At 48.8% G+C, this 18,836-nt stretch overlaps 1 protein-coding gene across 9 annotated transcripts in view; it reads left to right on the forward strand.

The window, feature by feature from the left end:
* Positions 1-18,836, forward strand: part of SMARCA4 (SWI/SNF related, matrix associated, actin dependent regulator of chromatin, subfamily a, member 4) — a 35,844-nt gene that overhangs the window by 15,088 nt on the left and 1,920 nt on the right. The window contains exons 10-32 of one of the 9 annotated variants that reach the window (XM_067314600.1): positions 107-280; positions 463-630; positions 947-997; positions 2,065-2,195; positions 2,842-2,899; positions 3,616-3,734; positions 4,378-4,528; positions 5,144-5,307; positions 5,456-5,522; positions 5,876-5,986; positions 7,078-7,320; positions 8,002-8,115; positions 8,408-8,515; positions 9,414-9,500; positions 10,144-10,190; positions 10,368-10,534; positions 12,366-12,529; positions 13,419-13,646; positions 13,864-13,962; positions 14,229-14,306; positions 15,672-15,899; positions 17,101-17,354; positions 18,533-18,641. In XM_067314600.1, coding sequence (XP_067170701.1) covers positions 107-280; positions 463-630; positions 947-997; positions 2,065-2,195; positions 2,842-2,899; positions 3,616-3,734; positions 4,378-4,528; positions 5,144-5,307; positions 5,456-5,522; positions 5,876-5,986; positions 7,078-7,320; positions 8,002-8,115; positions 8,408-8,515; positions 9,414-9,500; positions 10,144-10,190; positions 10,368-10,534; positions 12,366-12,529; positions 13,419-13,646; positions 13,864-13,962; positions 14,229-14,306; positions 15,672-15,899; positions 17,101-17,354; positions 18,533-18,641 — 3,120 coding nt within the window. Of the gene's footprint in view, positions 1-106; positions 281-462; positions 631-946; positions 998-2,064; positions 2,196-2,841; positions 2,900-3,615; positions 3,735-4,377; positions 4,529-5,143; positions 5,308-5,455; positions 5,523-5,875; positions 5,987-7,077; positions 7,321-8,001; positions 8,116-8,407; positions 8,516-9,413; positions 9,501-10,143; positions 10,191-10,367; positions 10,535-12,365; positions 12,530-13,418; positions 13,647-13,863; positions 13,963-14,228; positions 14,307-14,385; positions 14,436-15,671; positions 15,900-17,100; positions 17,355-18,532; positions 18,642-18,836 lie in introns of those variants that run through there. The other 8 variants (XM_067314601.1, XM_067314602.1, XM_067314609.1 and 5 more) reach the window with 8 other exon arrangements.

Consider the following 18,836-nt stretch of genomic DNA (forward strand, 5'->3'; position numbering starts at 1 on the left):
GAGAGGAGTAAATCTCACTTAGCTTGTGATGTTAGAAGTATGTGTTAACTCAGGAGAACAGACAAATGTACAAGTTCTGACTCTGCCATTGCTTTTTTTCCTACAGGAATACCTCAATAGCATTCTGCAGCATGCTAAAGATTTCAAGGAATACCATCGGTCTGTCACAGGCAAAATTCAAAAGCTCACAAAGGCCGTGGCCACTTACCATGCCAACACGGAACGTGAGCAGAAGAAAGAGAATGAGAGGATTGAGAAAGAGAGAATGCGTCGTTTGATGGTAAGGCTTTGGTGGGACTGGGAAGCTGCTGTTTATGTACATATGTATAGGGTATGTGCATAATGAGATGTTCTGTACTTAAGGGTGTTTATGCTGCTTATGCTGTTCATAGCATACTTGCAAGGATGGCTAATTTCAGTTATTTGTTGCTAACAGGATGTTAACATTCCTTTTTTCCTTAGGCTGAAGATGAAGAAGGATACCGCAAGCTTATTGATCAGAAGAAAGATAAGCGCTTGGCCTACCTGCTTCAGCAGACAGATGAGTACGTAGCAAACCTGACTGAGCTAGTGCGGCAGCACAAGGCTGCGCAGGTCGCAAAGGAGAAAAAGAAGAAAAAGAAAAAGAAGGTGAGTTAAAAGTGAAGCTTTGTATGGTGCTAGAATGGTGCATTGGCAAGAACCAGGGTGGTGCTAGCTGGCAGGGGCTAGTGGAAAGTCGGACTAAAATATTAGCTCTGTTGGAGGCTTTTTGGGCAGGAATTTGATTCACAAGTGTGTTGCAGCTGAACTTGTCTGGCTGAGTCTACTCTTCTGCCCCCTTTTCCATTTTTACTGGGATAGTTGCACAACAAGCATGGCATCGGAATAACGTGTTTATTGAGGCTTTGATTTTGTTGTTTCCTTCAGCACTGAGCTACTAATAGTTATCTTCCTTTTCTTTCAGAAGGCAGAGAATGCAGAAGGGCAAACTCCTGCAATTGGACCAGATGGCGAAGTAAGCCCAATAATCTTATTTCATGCCGTGCCAAGTAGGATAGAAAACATTTGTTAGCCGTGTGCTGAAAAGGCCTGTTATAATCCTCCGTGTTGAAAAGCTAACTGCAATGATGAGTTCTAATGCAATAGGCAGCTAAATTGAGATCTCCTAAAATAGAACTTACACCGTGATGCAAAGAAATGTCTCTTTTGCCATCATCAACGTGAACAGTTTTAGCAGAAAGTCCAGTCCATGCAGTCAGGCTTTAGACCTGCTGGGCAGAGGATGATTTAGTATTTAGGACATCTAGGAGTTTATGAACTGGAGTTTGGTTTCCTCCTGTGACACAGATTTCCTGTGTTATCTCGGGCAAGTCAGTCGGGTTAGGATTCACGTCACCTTGTTCATCACTGAAAAATGATGTGTTATCTAGTCCCCTCCGTAATCAGAGACAGGCAGTTCTGGAGGACAGTTTGTTCCACCCTGAGAGGTGCCTGCAATAGGGGGACGGATCGTCCTCAGGAGCTGCCTTCGCTCACTGTCTCTGGTTGATAAAGCCTTCCCTGCAGACGTGCGTGGTGAGGATAAGTACACAAAAGATTACCACATGTTCAGGTGCAACTGCAATGAAGCTGTAAAAATGCCTGCAAGGGATTCGTGACTTTACATATGCAAGCAGCCCAGATAATGCGCTGGGATAATCCATGGGTTTAAAACTACATGTGTTTAAGACTTTGCAAAATCCCTTGTGAGTAGAAGAGCTTTTCAGTGGTAGTTCGTGATATTTCAAATTAGTTGTTCTTTTATTAATGCTGTTTGGCATCTGAGCATGCATTCTTTGTCCCACACAGAGATTCTTAATTCGTACATTCATTTTTAAAAATAAGATGTTAAATCTAGCCAGTTTTCTGTCTTGGCCTGTCCTTTGGTGAAGTGGTATTTAAAACAGCCATTTTCTTCCTAACTGTTGTTGCAGTAGTACTTAAGTGGGTTTGGTTGAAGTGGTGGTTGTTGGTGTAAACACAAGCTCTGTTTTGAGGTGGAAAAAAAAGATACTTAACTGCAGCGTGACCTTGCTTTCTCAGCCTCTGGATGAGACGAGCCAAATGAGCGATCTCCCTGTGAAAGTGATCCACGTGGAAAGCGGCAAGATCCTCACTGGCACGGATGCGCCAAAGGCTGGACAACTGGAAGCCTGGCTGGAAATGAACCCGGGGTGAGTCGTTGCAGGCCACGGGTTATCGTCCGGTCTAGTACAAGTCCGATGGTGGAAGCGTTTGTTCTTGTCCCTTCGCTCTGTATCTTATCTGATGATATGCCAGAGCCTGAGTGGGAACAGAAAGCTCCAGTACTTTGAGATCTGAGACAGCGTGGCTCCAGTCTCACGCTGGATTTTTGTGTGTAGTGATTCTCCCTGACGGAGCTCTTCAGAGGGTTGGGACTGGTGTTCAGTACGGGATCAGTGGCAAGAAAAGCACTAAGCGTTGGCATGGGCCCAAACCCAAAACCTTGGGAAGCGCAGAGAGCTGAAAGAAGTGGTGCTGTAGATGAGAAAGGAAAGATTTCCTCACTCGTACTCTGTTATGCAGCAACTAAAATTATGTGGGAAAGATTTGCAGAAGTGCTTAGTGGGTGGTCCTGTGCATATGCTCTCGGGCGCATACGTTTTTCCAAGAGCACATGTGAAAACTTGAAATCAGCAAGGAAAAATAAATAAATAAGCATTTTGTTATAAAAGTAGTACTAATAACAAAATTCTAGTTTAATCCAAGGGTTTATAGGACTATGCTGTTCTCATGCTTTGTGTAGAGTGCTGTCGGTAGCAGATTTGAAATTAAATATTAATGTTTCTATTTAATTAGATATGAAGTAGCTCCAAGATCTGACAGTGAAGAAAGTGGGTCAGAAGAGGAGGAGGAGGTAAGGAGAAATATCACCAGTCATTTTTATGCTCTAATATTTCAAATATTTTTGAGAGAATAGGAAACAGCAGGAAATGTAATGTACAACACTAAGCTCATCTCAGTGCTTACTTTTTCCAGCATGGTTCTGTGCAAGTCCAACTAAAATAAGCATATTTAGGATAAACTGAAAACCTGTGTAAAGAACAACCACAAGCAGCATGGAGATGGGCGAGTTTACTTTATTAGCTGTCTGGTTTTCTTCCTTAATATTTTTCACATAAAACTTTGGACATTCAGAAGCAAATACTATGAAGCTGTGCCTCCCATTTTGTGTTTCCCATTTTGTTTTTGGAGCTTCATAACACTGTTACAGTGCTCTGTACTTCCTTGACTTATTGTTACAAGAGGGATAATTTTTCTTTTGCTTCAGAGTGTCTCATCACCAGGGCTTTCTACGTGCATGATGTGCCATTTAGCCAATCTGTTCATGCTTTCCCGGCAGAAAAAGAGCTTTCCAAAAAATTTACCAAGAAAGTGCTCTGCACCTTTCTATTTGAGCCTAGTCTGTAGGTGCCTCTGGATGTGCAGCTGGAGAGTTTATCCTATGCAAGTGTTTTGTACAGACTCGGTCACTCCTCCTGGTGCAGTTGTGCAGGTTTTCCTGCCGTTTTCATCATGTGGATGAGAGTAAGTCTCTTTGTTCAGAACGGTGCACTTTGTATCTCCTGGCAGGAGGAGGAAGAGGAGCAACCGCAACCTGCTCAGCCTGCCCTGCCTGTAGAGGAGAAGAAGAAGATCCCAGATCCAGACAGTGACGATGTGTCAGAAGTGGATGCCAGACACATTATCGAGTAAGCCCCACCTCTTACCTTGCTGTCTTTGTGGTTTAAATGTTGTGGTCTCCCCTTTTTCCCCTCACTGAAGGCTGGGAGAGGAGGGGCAGGATGGGGTGGTTGCTCCAGGGAGCTTTGCTGGAGGTATCTGACACACACTAATAGCTGGTAAAGGAAAGCCTGTGTGCTGCCATTCCCTGGTGCAAAAGGAGATTGTTTTGTTCCTTTTGCACCTGGCTACAAGGAACTGTTACATTTCACTGGGTAAAACTTACTTGTAATACTATAATATCTCTTTAGGTACTTTGATTTTTACACTTTTAAACTCTGAAGAATCTCTCCTGTTAGCACAGCACAGACTAAGCGCACCTGGATTTTGAATTATGGTTCGAGTAGGATTCAGAATATTGGGGCTTCTGTTTCAAAGTCACTTGGTCACTTCTGTAAATCTCACGTGTTTTGTGTCAAAGGAGTGAAATAGAGGGGCAGTATTTGCTTTGCTCCTAGTTCTTGAGAGCAAGCTTTCCAAAATGAAAGCTGATTTGGTTTGTGTTTGGAAAAAGGAATTAACCACCCCAAGGATTGATGGGGCTCCCAGGAAGATTCCTGACCTGTATCCCCAGAAGTATCATCTTTCTTATCTCCAAATCTTTTCCCCCAGGAATGCTAAGCAAGATGTTGATGATGAATACGGGGTGTCTCAAGCTCTGGCAAGGGGCCTGCAGTCTTATTACGCGGTGGCCCACGCAGTCACTGAGAGAGTGGACAAGCAGTCCACGCTCATGGTCAATGGAGTTCTCAAGCAGTACCAGGTGAGAGGCTGCAGACGGGAGCGCCTCCGCTCAGCGCCGTCGGTGCGGCCGCGCGTTAGGCGTGTGTGCAGTCGCCAGCGTGAGGCATTGCGTTTGGTCTGGCTGGCGCTACCGGGCAGCCTGAGTGGAGGCAAGGTTTTGGCGGGAGGCATGGGGATTTGGGCTGTTCTGAGACGCTCCGGGTAGCAAGAAGTGGGAGTTCAAGGCAGACCTAGCACATCTCTCCCCCTCAAGGAAGTGAAGCACCTGCAGTCAGTAGAAATGTGATGAGATTTGATGAGCGAGAGGGGAGGTGCGATGACCCAGGCTGCTGAGCGTTTTCTGGTATAAAATAATGAGCCAGACTTGCTCGCTGCTTAAAGCAAAGAATGTTAGCTCGCTGTGTGTAATCCGTGATCCTGAAAGGAGAGGAATACATTAATGCCATTGACTGGTTTTAAATAATTAAAATGAGTTGTTTAATAGTGTATAGGGAGTTCATCTACATAATGCATAAGATGTGGGGGGAGTGTGCAGGTCATTAGCACATCCTTGATATGCGACTCCTCTGTCTGGAGTCATTGTGTTTAATTTTCATCCCTTGATTCCCCCCCTTTTTTTTCCTTTTTTCTTTAGATCAAAGGTTTGGAGTGGCTAGTGTCCTTATACAATAATAATCTGAATGGTATCCTGGCAGATGAAATGGGTCTGGGCAAAACAATCCAGACCATTGCTTTAATTACATACCTCATGGAGCACAAACGTATCAATGGACCCTTCCTCATTATAGTACCTCTCTCGTAAGTGCGATGTGTGAATTCATCACCCCTTTCAGCACTGAAAAGCATAGAAAATACTTGGCATGGTTACAGCGCTGGTTCCAGGGCTATGATTCTCTGTTATGCAAGGACCAGATTTACCATTCTCTTTTTCCTCTTTTTTTTCCAGAACTCTGTCAAATTGGGCATATGAGTTTGATAAATGGGCTCCTTCTGTGGTGAAGGTCTCATACAAGGCAAGTACTGGCTTTATTTTTGCACTCACCTACTGGGCTCTTTTGGCTGCTCGTTTTGTGAGGATTCCTTGAATGCCAGTTCACATGTTCCTCTCCCCAGTATAACAGTGTTTCCATTATCAAAAGGAATATGAGACTCTTTCTGGCACTAAATAGATTAAATCCACATTTGTTTTTCATTCCTTAACAAGAGAAAGAATCTGACTGCTACTGCCTGTACAAATGTTCTAGCTGCACTGCTTTTATATAACCAGAATAACTTTTGTCATGTTGATAATAACTACTCCTACCACCTCTCCTTTCCAAGGAATTATATTCTGACTTTATATTTCTTTTTGCAATTTTTGTACCAGGGCTCTCCAGCAGCAAGACGAGCATTTGTACCTCAGCTTCGAAGTGGAAAATTCAATGTCTTGCTCACTACTTACGAATATATCATCAAAGATAAGCACATTCTTGCTAAGGTGAGTTCTCCCAGCAGAAGGCAGCAGAAGCTCCCTGTAAGGAGTTATTTATATTTCAGTAGAAGGATCATTCAGCCTCATTGTGCTAGCAGGCATTGTACAGACGTAACAGAGACAGTCCCTGTGCAAAAGATCTTGCAGTCTTAAGTGTGAGATGAATGATTTTTTTCCCCTCTTGAGCCTCTCATTATCACATGCTAGGATGAGAGGAGTTGCTGCTTACCCTGTCTGGCCAGAGAAGAATTGATGTAGTATTCTCTGTGCCATTCATTATTTTTGGCTGCATATCGTGTGATACTGCGATTTTTTTCTTCTTTTAAAAAAAGAAAGTCATGGGACTATAAATACTGATTGGAAACTATGCAAGATTTTCACTGCCTTTCTACCCCAGCTGATCAGTGGAGGGATTTTTATGTACTTAGCAGCATGCCACAGGGCAAAGATCTAATGTTTTAGGCTTCCCCGATGTTTGAGAAGTTGTACCATTTTAAAAGAATGTAGACAATATGTCAAAACCCCTAACGTGAACTGGTTTGATCTTTGCTTAAAATTAGTTTGGCTTGGCACAATAAATAGGCAGCACAGCTTAACCTGGTGGCTGGGGTCTGCACATGTTTTCAGATCCGTTCAAGCTGATGTGTCTTTTCTTACCTTGACAAGGCTTTGAAGGGAACTGTCTCATCTTTTCTTCTCTCCTTGTACTGCTGAGAGTTAAATGAAGTTTGATTGTTCATGGCCAAAAAGCTCAAGAAATATTGAAATTCCCCAAAGCTAGCATCAATCTCTGTCATCTATTTGGCATTAGCATTCTTCCTTTTTTCCCACTCCTTCCCTTTTTTGTCTCTGAGCCAGAGATATAAAGTACTCCTGATGGGAGCAGTTTCCAAGCAGCAGTTTAATAGAAGTTTGAGTGGGTTTCTGCAATCCTAGTTAGCTTTGATCTCTCCTGCTCCCTTGGACAACTCCAGAGGCACAGTTTTATCAAAGGTTGTCAGTGTGATTCTCCAGTCGTAGTTGGAGCTCAGTAAAAGTGCTGCAGTGGAGAGAGCTGCTGTCTCTTGCCCACGCTTCTGTTGTTCTCCTGCCTACAGATCCGTTGGAAGTACATGATTGTGGATGAAGGACACAGAATGAAGAACCACCACTGTAAGCTAACACAAGTCCTCAACACGCACTATGTAGCTCCGCGTCGTTTGCTGCTGACAGGGACTCCACTACAGAATAAGCTACCAGAGCTGTGGGCTCTGCTCAATTTCCTCCTTCCAACCATCTTCAAGAGCTGTAGCACTTTTGAGCAGTGGTTTAATGCTCCCTTTGCCATGACAGGAGAAAAGGTATGGATGGAAGGAAGCGTTGTGATGGCAATTTAGGTTGGGACAATTTAGTGCTGTTGTCACCCACTGGGCTTTTTGGTGGTCTGTGTTTGTGAACTTCAGGAGACAGATATGCTCTCAACATTTGTAACTTCTGCTGGTTAGATTAGGAGCATCATCTTCCTGTAAAGTGGTGTTTCTTTAGCATGGGTTTTACTGGTAGAGTAGAAAACGCAGAGTGTAATTGAATACTGGAAATGAGAGTAGATGGACTATTCTCCCATCACGTAGATATCTGAGCATCGATGTGAGAAGCTGGCTGGGCTCTTGCCAGTAAAGATTCTCAAACCGTGAAGGTGCTTTCAGTGCCATTATGTTATTGGTTACGTATCTATTTGAAGAAACTCCTTCTGAATTGCAGCAGCTGAAGTTATACAGAGCAGGTTATCAAACAGCCAGGGGAAGATAAGTGAGCTTGAACTTAAAAATAAAATCAACACAGAAACCTCAGGCTGTGGCGATCGCATCAAAGAGACTTTCAGCTAGAAAACACATCCCAGTTACGCATCTTACGGAGGTTTTCTTCATTATGTCTTACCTTGACCTTGGGAATCTCGCGGTCTTGGAGGGATGTTGAGGAAAGAGGGGAACTTCCACAAGTCATTGCATAACGATTTTGTTTCCTGGGTTCTGGTGAAATAGGTGGATCTGAATGAAGAAGAAACAATTCTGATAATTCGACGTTTACACAAAGTGCTACGTCCCTTCCTGCTAAGAAGGCTAAAGAAGGAAGTAGAAGCACAGCTGCCTGAAAAGGTAAAGGCTGGAAGAACAGCTCTGTCCTCCTCTTCCTACATGTCTGTGTTCATTCTCACCTTGCTTTCACTGGGTGCAGTTTATTAAGCTCCATCAAGAAGTAGCTGGGTTAATTTGTCTGATATGAGGTTTTAGAGGTGAGAATAGGTGACTCAGGGTGCCCTCAGGCTTTAAAAATTGATGAATTTCTGCCACACCTTAAAAGGTTTCGTTTCAGTGAGCTTCTAGTCCAGTGTTTCGGAGTTGCTCGCTCACGTTTCTTGTGGAATTAACCTCTCCTTGGTCCTTCCAGGTGGAGTATGTGATCAAATGCGACATGTCGGCATTGCAGAGGGTGCTCTATAGACACATGCAGGCCAAGGGAGTACTCCTCACGGATGGATCCGAGAAGGATAAAAAGGTTTGGCTAAAGAAGACCTTGCTTTTGGTAGATGCACCTTCACTGTCAGGCAGTGGTGCTGGGGATGGGGTGCCTGTTCTGCACGTGTCGGCTGCCCTCTGGGCTTTGGAAGACCTTTCTGCTAACAAAATCAACATTAGTTCCTGACAGACTTCAACCATCAGCACAAAGAACAGATATAGCATGAACCCCTTTTGTTCCTTTTAAGAAAATTCAGAGACTGTGGTAACTGGTTCAGAGCGGCTGTGGGCCAATCCTCTGCTAAAATGCATGGGCCGTCTCTAGATTATGGATTGAGTTTGATCCGCTACAAATCCCTCGCACTTAGAGGAGAGCCTTGGAGGATGTGGTGGATTTCACTGTGTGGATAGCCGTCTGCTAGGATATTCACTGAGGCCACCAGCTTGCTTTTAAAAGCGATTAAGAAGTCAAACGGCAATTAATTAAAAAGAGGAGGAAAAAAAGACACTTTGGTTTGGGTTAAAAGTAGAGAGATGGAGATAAAAATTCCTAATTCTTCCATCTACCTCCTTTCAGCTCTCTATTCCCCTAAAGCAGCTGGCTTTTAAACATCCCTCAGTCCTTAGATTTCTCAAGGTGATTTTAATGTCTTCCTTAAACCTTGAAATTCACCCCCTAGCTAACAGGAAAGCCTGTCTGCCCACCCAGCCCACTGCTGTTTGGGGCAGCTTTCCTGGCTGCGGGTTTGGGGAGTGCACTTTGCCTGGAAGTCAGCCTGCTCTCGGGATACACCTTGTGCTAGATCTGCACAGCACTTCCTCTTGACATCTTCGGGATGTGCACTCCCAGCTAAATACTGCTAGAACATTTCTCGTGAACACCTGGATTGCTGTTGTAGCCAAACTCACATTTTCAATTTTCTGTCTCGTTTGTGCAGGGTAAAGGCGGTACAAAAACCTTAATGAATACGATCATGCAGCTGAGGAAAATCTGTAACCATCCGTACATGTTTCAGCATATAGAGGTAACTTGTCAGTTTTTGCATGTATGTTGATTACGGGTACTCTGGAAACTTGTAAAAACTGTTCTGTCCCTGCTCCCAAATCTGCTGTCTGATTTGAAGGGAGGTGTGAAGAGCTGATAAGACAAACGGTTCTTGTTGCTGTGTCACGGCTGCACAGACCAGCTAGGATCAGTGCATTAAAATCATGAGTGCAGGAGCTAACTGCTTGGCCAGCTGAGCATAAACTCTGCAGCGCTGCGTAGAGTTCAGTCTCCTTTCAGAACGTTCCTCCTTGCCGTCCAAAACGGTCTGAAATCTGTTCAAACATGTTCAGTAAAGCAATATTGCCTAAAACAGTGAAATTGGTTGTATTCATTGCCAGGCCGATCTCTTTGGACACAATCTCTCTCTTCACATAGACAGCAAGACATTCATTTTTTTATCTGGCACCAGGCAAACCTTTTAAAACTGCTTCATTTCTGTGCGTGCTTCCCAACACAGCTGGTCATTTCATGGATGGGACCTTTGCTGTTGCCAGTTCTCCCTCTTTGGACCTGATGGCCAGTTTTTCTTTTAGGGCAGTTCCAGGACTTTGTTGGATTTCTTGGTTACTTGTGCGTGTGAGGACAGGTTTTTTTGACATTGTTTCTCTTTCTGGTTGCAGGAATCCTTTTCCGAGCACTTAGGTTTCACTGGAGGTATTGTGCAGGGGTAAGTAGAATATTTCAGAATTACAGCAAGCGGAGATATTTTTAGCTTTTTTTGTGATGTGGGTTATTGGTGCATGCTAAGTGACCTAGCAATACTGTAATGGGCACTGATAATTCTTATGAGAGGAAGACACCTTGTTTTTAGTACTGAATATTCATTTCTGCTCCTCTATACCAGACTAGATTTGTACCGAGCATCGGGGAAATTCGAGCTCCTAGACAGAATTCTTCCCAAACTGCGAGCCACCAACCACAAGGTGCTGCTGTTCTGTCAGATGACTTCCCTCATGACCATCATGGAAGATTACTTTGCCTACCGTGGATTCAAATACCTCAGGCTGGACGGTGAGCGTCTGCGACGTACGGGGGTGGCAGCCTCCTGCGTGTCACTTGGAGCTTTCCGCAATGTAAACCCCGCGTGTGTAGCTAACGAGCAGTTAGATAAGCTTCCTCTCTGCATTTGCCGGCATGTGCTCTTTGGGCAGCTTGCAAGGGAAGTGTATCTGAAACAAACAACACATCCATAAAGCAATAAACCACGTACAGGATGCAGAAAAAAGATACAAAGTGCCAGCCTTAGTGCCAGCCTTTGACTTTATAAAATCAGACGTTGCTGAAGTTAAGATAAGTTAAACTTATCTACCATTTAATCCTGAAAATCTGAAAGATTCTGTTAAGGGCCGGGTGATCCTATACTATATTAAAGTCATGTAAATATAAATAATTTAGCTGAAGTCCAATTTTAATTCACAAGGAGTGCAACATAAGCCATAAGAAGGAAAAATCTAATCTAGTAAATAAGGAAAGTCAATTCACCATTTTGTGTTGGAATAAGACATTAAATACTTGCAAAAAATACACATGAAGCCATCAGATTGCTGAAGTGTGTACAGACCCATGGCCTCTTGGGTAGCAAAAGCAGTACTAACTTTTTAGAGAATCGACCTTCTGAATAAAGATAGAACTACTGAGAAGTCAGAAGTGCAGAACAAGATTACAGCACTTATTTAAATTAAGGCTTCTTGAATTAAAGAATTGCATGAATTAAATCAGTCTCTTGGAACCGTTCACTCCTTCGATCACAAAATCTATTGACTTTCAGTGCAGGATGGGCGTGTTAGTGCGGCATCATCCTTGCATCCAGTACGTAATCCAGCCCTTTCCGTTAAGAGCAGGGCAGTAATTCACCCTGTGTGCTCGAGCCTCCTGCCTTCCCCCAGCGCTGAACCGGGAGAGTCTCCCCCCGTGGTGCTGAGGCCTTGACAGCCGTTGTCAACCACAGCCAGTGTGAGCAGGTGCACGCTGAGTACTTGCAACCGTTCCTTTCGCTATAGCGGTGAGCTTGTCTTACACTCTGAAATATCCCTAACTCTTCTTCGATTGATACGTCTAGGTGTGTGTGGAGACCCTGTGTGATTTGCTGAGCTGAGTTTCTCTGGGTTCCACCTCAGAGCTGGAAGAGGATGGTCTTGGGGGAATAAAGGCTGGGAGAGACCCTTGCGTGTCACCGAGTCCGGTCACTTGCTGCTGCTGCAAGCCACGTTGTTTAATAACCCTGCTCTTACACTTACCAAACGCTGCCTTAAAACCAGTTGCGTTTTTGGTACCGCTGTCCTTCTGGGAGGCTGTCCAGAGCTCTGTTACTTTGGAGATCTTCTGATCTGCAGCCTAAACTTGCTCATGGACAATATAGACCCCTAGTTTTTCTTATATGAGCAATACCCACCAGCTATAGCTGTTCTTCCCATTTGCCCTGTCTCTCACAGCCTTTCTACAGAAAGCAACCGTATGCCTCCTTAGCCTGTGTTACAGTAGGCTGACCAAGTCGCGCTGTAGCATCCTCTCATCAGATAAGTTCCGTCACCCTGACCGGGCTTTCTCCTCCATGCTTCACTCCGAATTTGTCATTCTTCATCACTGGCACAGTATGTGAGAGGGCTCCTGGCCAGGGCCGTTGACGCTGGCACTAATATTGCAGTGTCTGTACCAGAAGTACCTCTTCTGGGCGTCCCGGAGTTGTCCTTGCCCCCCCTGGAACTGCGGTGTGGAGGATGGTGGGCAGCGCTTTCCGAACGACGCAGAATCCCTTCTCCTCCTGCGTCGCCAGATCTCGTGCCGTAGTGTTAGTGCCTGTGTGTAACCTGTGGCGGGAATAATCGTGCCTCTCTGTTTCTAGGAACCACTAAAGCTGAAGACCGGGGCATGTTGTTAAAGACTTTCAATGAGCCAGGCTCCGAGTACTTCATTTTCTTGCTGAGCACTCGAGCTGGCGGACTGGGTCTGAACCTCCAGTCCGCAGATACTGTGATTATCTTTGACAGCGACTGGAATCCTCACCAGGTAAAAAAAACAACCAAGCAACCAACCCAAAAAAGCAGTGAAACAGATGGAGGAGAGACGGCTCCGGTTTCACTTGCACACGTAGAAGAACACCTCACTAGGTCTTAAGTTTTACCACCTCTCCCTGCCAAGCCTGGAGAACTGCAGCCTGTAATGGCAGTTTAGCCGTACCGTGAAGATGGGGCCTGTGAGCTGTGCGACTATATAGGCTGCTTTGCTTCTCCCCACAAAAGCTGCCGGTTTTGTCCTTCCAACGCTGCCTGCCACGGTGTCGTGGCTGAGTTATGTCCCTTGTGTAAGAACCTGGGTGTTTGCCTTCTCGGCTCCAGGTAGGGCTTGGTCCCGACAGATGACATAGGCTGGAGAAATGACAAGAGCCTCTTGCAGCTGCAGTTAAATGATTCATTATGCTAACAGTAATGATTAAAAATTCTCTCTGTCAGCAGCTGAGGTCAGAGAGCTGTTCCTACTCCCCAGCGCATGTTGCGTTAAGACACTGCAACTTTGCTTTTATCCCCTGATTGTGCTTCGCTCTAAGCCCAGTGCTGGCTGCAAAAGCCAGTGGAAATAGCTTTCCGCTGGCGAAAACAAGCTCCCAGTGATAAACAGCCTGTAAGAGCCAGAGAGAGTGATCCCCAAACGCTAGATGCAATTGTCTTCTTTTTTCTTCTTTTTTTATTACATGCATCCAATCTCATAAGGATAGTCACCGAAACAAATTTAGATTAACTGAATTCCCTGCGAGTGTAGCATGATCCTCAGATATGGCTGAGAGTGTTCAGCGGGAAGCCTGTATCCCTTTCCCATGATGTGTTTAAAGGATCAAATATTTATCTTGGAGGGAGCTGGCTTTAAATCACTTGGCAAACAATGCGCGCTTCCCTGGCAGGACTTGCAGGCGCAAGACCGAGCACATCGCATCGGGCAGCAGAACGAAGTGCGCGTCCTCAGACTCTGCACTGTGAACAGCGTGGAGGAGAAGATCCTTGCCGCGGCCAAATACAAGCTGAATGTTGATCAGAAGGTTATCCAAGCCGGCATGTTTGACCAGAAGTCCTCGAGCCACGAGCGAAGAGCTTTCCTCCAGGCCATCTTGGAACATGAGGAGCAGGACGAGGTAAGGGGCAGCACAGGCCGCTTCCTGCTACTCCAGAGCGCGAATGGCGAACGTGTGGCTGGCTTTGCTCCACTGCTCTTTGCGTCCTTGAGGCCAAGGGCGTGGGGGCTAGAAGGAAGGAGCATGAACACTTGTTTCTATTTGAAGTGAATTTTAGCGTCGGTGAAAGGTGCCGGATTGACAGCCCTGGAGACTGAAGTCCTCTATTTATCCACAGAACAGATACAGCGCGGGCAGCGGCAGTGGCAGTGCAAGCTTCCCCCACACTGCCTCAACCCTGTGCCTGAACGCTGAGTTGGAGGAACCACCTCTAAAGGTGAGAGGGGTTGTTCAGTCTCCACGCCCATTCAATCCTCGGCCTTGCTGCTGAGACTGCCAACGCACGTGCCAGCTCTGATGGTGGTCTTTGCAATGTGGATACCTGTCCGCTAGAAACTGGACTGAGACCACCCAAAAACACACATCTTTCACGGGCAACCGAACAAGCGTCGGATGGTAACGATGTTCGGTGCTGTGTTCCGAGCGTACGAACTGCCGCGGCATCTTCTCTCGCCATTGAATCGGGAATTTAAAATCTTGCAGGAAGAAGATGAGGTTCCCGATGATGAAACGGTCAACCAGATGATTGCGCGACACGAAGAGGAGTTTGACCTTTTCATGGTGAGCATGGCACAGGCTGTGGAAGAGAAGTGATGCCTGCTGTTCTTCCGAGTAGCAGCTAAAACGGTCTTTCTAACAGAAATCAACTGAGAGTGCTTAATGGAGCCGTGATTCGTTCGAGTTCAACAGGTAAAACAAAACAACAGAGCAGGGGCTCAAAGTCAGGACGCTTGCGTCTGCCTCCCAGCTCTGGTAAGGGACGAGGCGCTGGGTACCGTCGGCCCCTTGGATGTAGGGAGAGCAGGAGGCTGAGCTGAGCCCTGCGGCCGAGTTCCCGCTGCGGGGAGGAGATGGGGCCTGGAGGTTTGAGCGAGCTCTGCCCTGTCTTGCCTGCAAGCTTTGCACGGTCTGTCGGCTTTACGCCACTGTACACTGGTCGTAAACCAGGACCCGCGTGTGCTGTGCAGGCTCCCATTAAAAAAAAAACAAAACCATTTCCCACCTGCAAGAGCTCCAGTCCGAGACAACCGTTGGAGGTGGGACAAGGAGCATTTGAGAAAAGAGAGAGGGAGGAAAGACTCCTCGTTCCTCACGCGAGAGGAGGAGAGCATTTAACCCAACGCCTCATTTGAGGATTACAGATCTCAGATGGAAGGCAGCAGTTCAGGCTAAGCGTTAATTAGAATCGGATATTTGTGTAATGCTTTGTGAGTCTCCTCCGGAGCCCCAGATTTTCCTTTCTAAAGCACAGCCCCATCAGCCGTAGCAGTGCTGGCACACGTTTATTCGTGTGCCTGACGCACCGGCCGGGAGCCCTCAAGGGACCTGGTGGCAGAAGGTAGCAGGCGACTGATTTGAAAAAGGCTGACGGAGAGATAAGAGCTGCCCAACTCCGGCAAAGCAGCAGGATTAATGAGATGTAACGTGCTGTAATAGCTGCTTTCTGTCTCCTGTTTGGGTCATCTCCCCCGTTTATCATACCTTGCTTCAGCCAATTTGCCCCTGCAACAGGGTTTATTTTTAAACAGTGTCTACTGAGCTGTAACGAGCCGGTAGATATCAAAACACTTTCAGTTCCTCACGTGGTTCCTCCCGCCGCAGGCCGCAGACACCACATGCCCGGGGGCATCGGAGGGCAGCGTCCTCTGATCCCGGCGGCTACGCAAACGGCCGCGCCGCTTTCCCTGCCCCGCCAGCACCCGGGCCAGCTCGGAGAGCCCCGAGCCAAGTCCGGCCCTGTCCTAGGTCTGTCCTCGGATCCCCTCGGCGCTCGCGTAGGCTGTGCCGTGCCTGCGGAGCTGCGATGCTGCTTCAGGCTCGCACGAGCGTTCCTACGGGGGTGCGCTCAGCGTTAGGGTAGTCACCCACCCCCCCTCCGCCCCGTAGCTTTGCCAGCAGCCCCACAACGAACGCCTCTTGTTCTAGCGCATGGACCTAGACCGCAGGCGGGAGGAGGCGCGCAATCCCAAGCGCAAGCCACGTCTGATGGAAGAGGATGAGCTGCCATCTTGGATCATCAAGGATGATGCGGAGGTGGAGAGGTTAACGTGTGAGGAGGAGGAGGAAAAGATGTTTGGGCGAGGCTCACGGCACCGTAAGGAGGTGGACTACAGCGACTCGCTGACCGAAAAGCAGTGGCTCAAGGTATACATGGTACAGCATCGTTCTCCAATGGCCTTCTCGAACCTATGCTTCAGCGCTCATGTTTTTTTGTGTGTGTGTGTGCCAGAGCAAATACCCAGTTCTGGAGCCTCTGTCGGTGCGGGGCTGCGTTGGCAGCGCGGTGCTCAGCACCCCTCCGAAAAGCTGTTCCCACCAGCTGCAGAAAAGCTGCCTCGTACTGCGCGGCTTTTCGCGCGGCTTGAATTTGGCCTGCCGATCACGAAGCGCGGTTCGCTTGCCCCTTCCCAAGCGGGCACTGCCCGCCGAGCCGGGCTGTGGTATCACCGACCGAGGCTGGCACTTGGTATTTGAACACCTCACCTCACCGCATTGTGGGGCCCCGGAGGTTTCCAGTCACGATCCCATGTCGCAGCCGGTGGTCACTCTCGCAGGGGTGGAGCATCCCAGGAAAACGCTGCTGGGCAGAGCACGCACGCACGTGCGCTGCCGAAGGGTGTGTTTGTGAGCAGGAAGGGGGGGGGGCGGCCTCACCTAAAATATTAAGCTGTTGCATCAAGGCTGGCATGTTGAGATCTTTTGGCAAGTGGGAGTCTAGAGAGACTGCAGAGCCGCTACGCCTGGTCCAGGTCCTGTCTCTCTTGAGCCGTGTTTCCTCCCCGTCCCGCAAATCTCCTTCCAGCAAATTCACCCCTCATCGTAAAATACCTTCATGGTCACCCAAAAATCACATTGGTGGCTGGTGTTCCCTTATTTAAAGCAAAAGTAGGGCACCGAAGAGAGTCCGGGTGTACGGAGCAGGTCTCTACAGAGCCTCCGTCTCAGGAACTGAAACCCCAAGTCACATCTGGTCCTGGGCTGAGCCAAGCTGCGTCCGTAAGACGCCTTGGAGATACGCCCAAGGGAAGCTGCTTGAAAGCGCCCCGAGCTCTTCCGCAGGTGTTGGCGGCCCCGGCTGCGAGTGGTGGCGGGGCTGGCGGTTAGCTCTGACCTGCCCTAGCCAGAGGGTGGTTGAAAAAGCCCGAGAGCATCTCGGCCGCAACCGCGCCAGCCGCCTCCTGGGTTGTGGGGAAGTCCCTCGGTGAGCGGAGGGGACTCGGCAGCCGCCGTGCAGGTCGTGGCGGTCCTCAGCAGCGCGAACCACGTAGCTCCTCATCGCAGGCCCCTTGCCCGGGGTGTCCCCGCGCCCGGTGACCGCAGTGCTAGCAGTTCCTGTGTTGCTCCCCTGGGTTAGGCGATAGAGGAGGGCACGCTGGAGGAGATCGAAGAGGAGGTGCGCCAGAAGAAGTCTTCCCGTAAACGCAAACGGGACACGGATGTCGGCTCTGCCACTCCTACCACGAGCACCCGCAGCCGGGACAAGGATGACGATAGCAAAAAACAGAAGAAGCGCGGCAGGCCGCCCGCGGAGAAACTCTCCCCAAACCCACCCAACCTCACCAAAAAAATGAAGAAGATCGTGGATGCTGTGATCAAGTATAAGGACAGGTAAGAGAAGCAGGGGCAGGTGCCGAGCGACACCGTTCCCGCGTGGCAGACGCGGGAGCCCGGGCTGAACCCCGGCCAGGGAGCTGAGAACGCCACCGTTCTTACTAATCCCTGCTGCTCTTGGGTGGCCTTGGACAAGAGCCCACGCGGTGGCTCTGACCCGCCAGCGCGCCGGGAGTCCCTTCTCTTTTCTTGGCTTGTTGGGGCAGCTGAGATTTGCAAAACGCTTTGAAGCTCAAATGGACTGAATGCTGCGAGCGTCCAGCTGGCAGCTTAGTTTGGAGGGCTGGAAACAAGGAATTAATTGCCGACCTGCCTCTGGAGGGCAGTTCTGCCGCCGTCCCGGATTAGCAGAGGCTGCTTCACGCAGCCTCGGCAAGGAGCGGCGCTTGCAGCCAAGCGCGGGGGGAACGGGGGGAACGGCTGCCTCCTGCCTGGTCCCTGCCGGCTGCAAAACTCCTCGTCCCTTTGAGACAGTCAGCTGATCCGCCAGCGCGCTCCTAAGCGCTTTCCCTTTCGGTTTGGAGCTGCAGCGGCGCGTCCTGCTGCGAGGTGTCCTGCCGCCTCCTGCGCCGGACAGTCCTGCTGTCCCGCGGGTCACCGTCCGCTGGGGCCTGGGCGCTTTGTGCAGATCGTGTGTTTAAAGCCCCAAAACATCTCCCGGTGGGGGGGGTTCATGGCTCCTTTCAGCTGCCTGGCGACCACGTACTTTCTCTCCATGTGCCTTTGACTCGGAGGGGCGGAAGGCAGTTCTGGGCACGAGGTTTGCGCCACGCTGCGCGGTGCTCGGACGGAGGCATATGGCTTTCGCGGTCCGCTCGGCTCCGTGCAGCTTTTAAAAAGCCTCTGGAGTATCAGAGCTGGCTTTCAGCCCCTCGCTATGACAAAAGAGTAACTGGCTCCCAATGTGAGCCGCACCGCTTGCGTTTCCAAAGCATCCCTGGAGAGCTAGGACCCCCCAGGCAGGTGGGAAGGGATCTCTTCTGCTTCCGGAGAGCGAGCTCAGTTGCATGCCCTTTCCCCCGGCCAGGCCTTCGCGCTGGAAGAAAAGCGCTCCGCTCCTCCCCGAGGCAGAGCTCAATCGCCGTGGCCGGGGAGCGGTTCTTCCGCGGCGCGCTCCGCCAGGGAGCGGCCTGCCCGGCTCTCCCCTTTGATGTGGTGTTTCTCGTGTTTTGCAGTAGTAGTGGACGCCAGCTCAGTGAAGTCTTCATCCAACTGCCTTCTCGCAAGGAGCTGCCCGAGTACTACGAGCTCATCCGCAAGCCGGTGGACTTCAAGAAAATCAAGGTAACCCTCGGGAAATGCGTCCCGCCTTCCCCGCCCCTCGCGCTTGGCTCCGGCCCGAGGAACGCTGGAATCGGTGCTGCTCCGCCTGGCCCCGGCGCTGCAGCCTGCGACTTAGGGCTTCCTCCCTGCGGCTCTTTGCTATCCCGGTACGGGCTCGCTGCAGCAGCTGGCCCTGCCGTTAGCCCTTGGGAAGTG

The sequence above is a fragment of the Apteryx mantelli genome, chromosome 36, assembly GCF_036417845.1.
Source record: "Apteryx mantelli isolate bAptMan1 chromosome 36, bAptMan1.hap1, whole genome shotgun sequence".
Taxonomy (NCBI): domain Eukaryota; kingdom Metazoa; phylum Chordata; class Aves; order Apterygiformes; family Apterygidae; genus Apteryx; species Apteryx mantelli.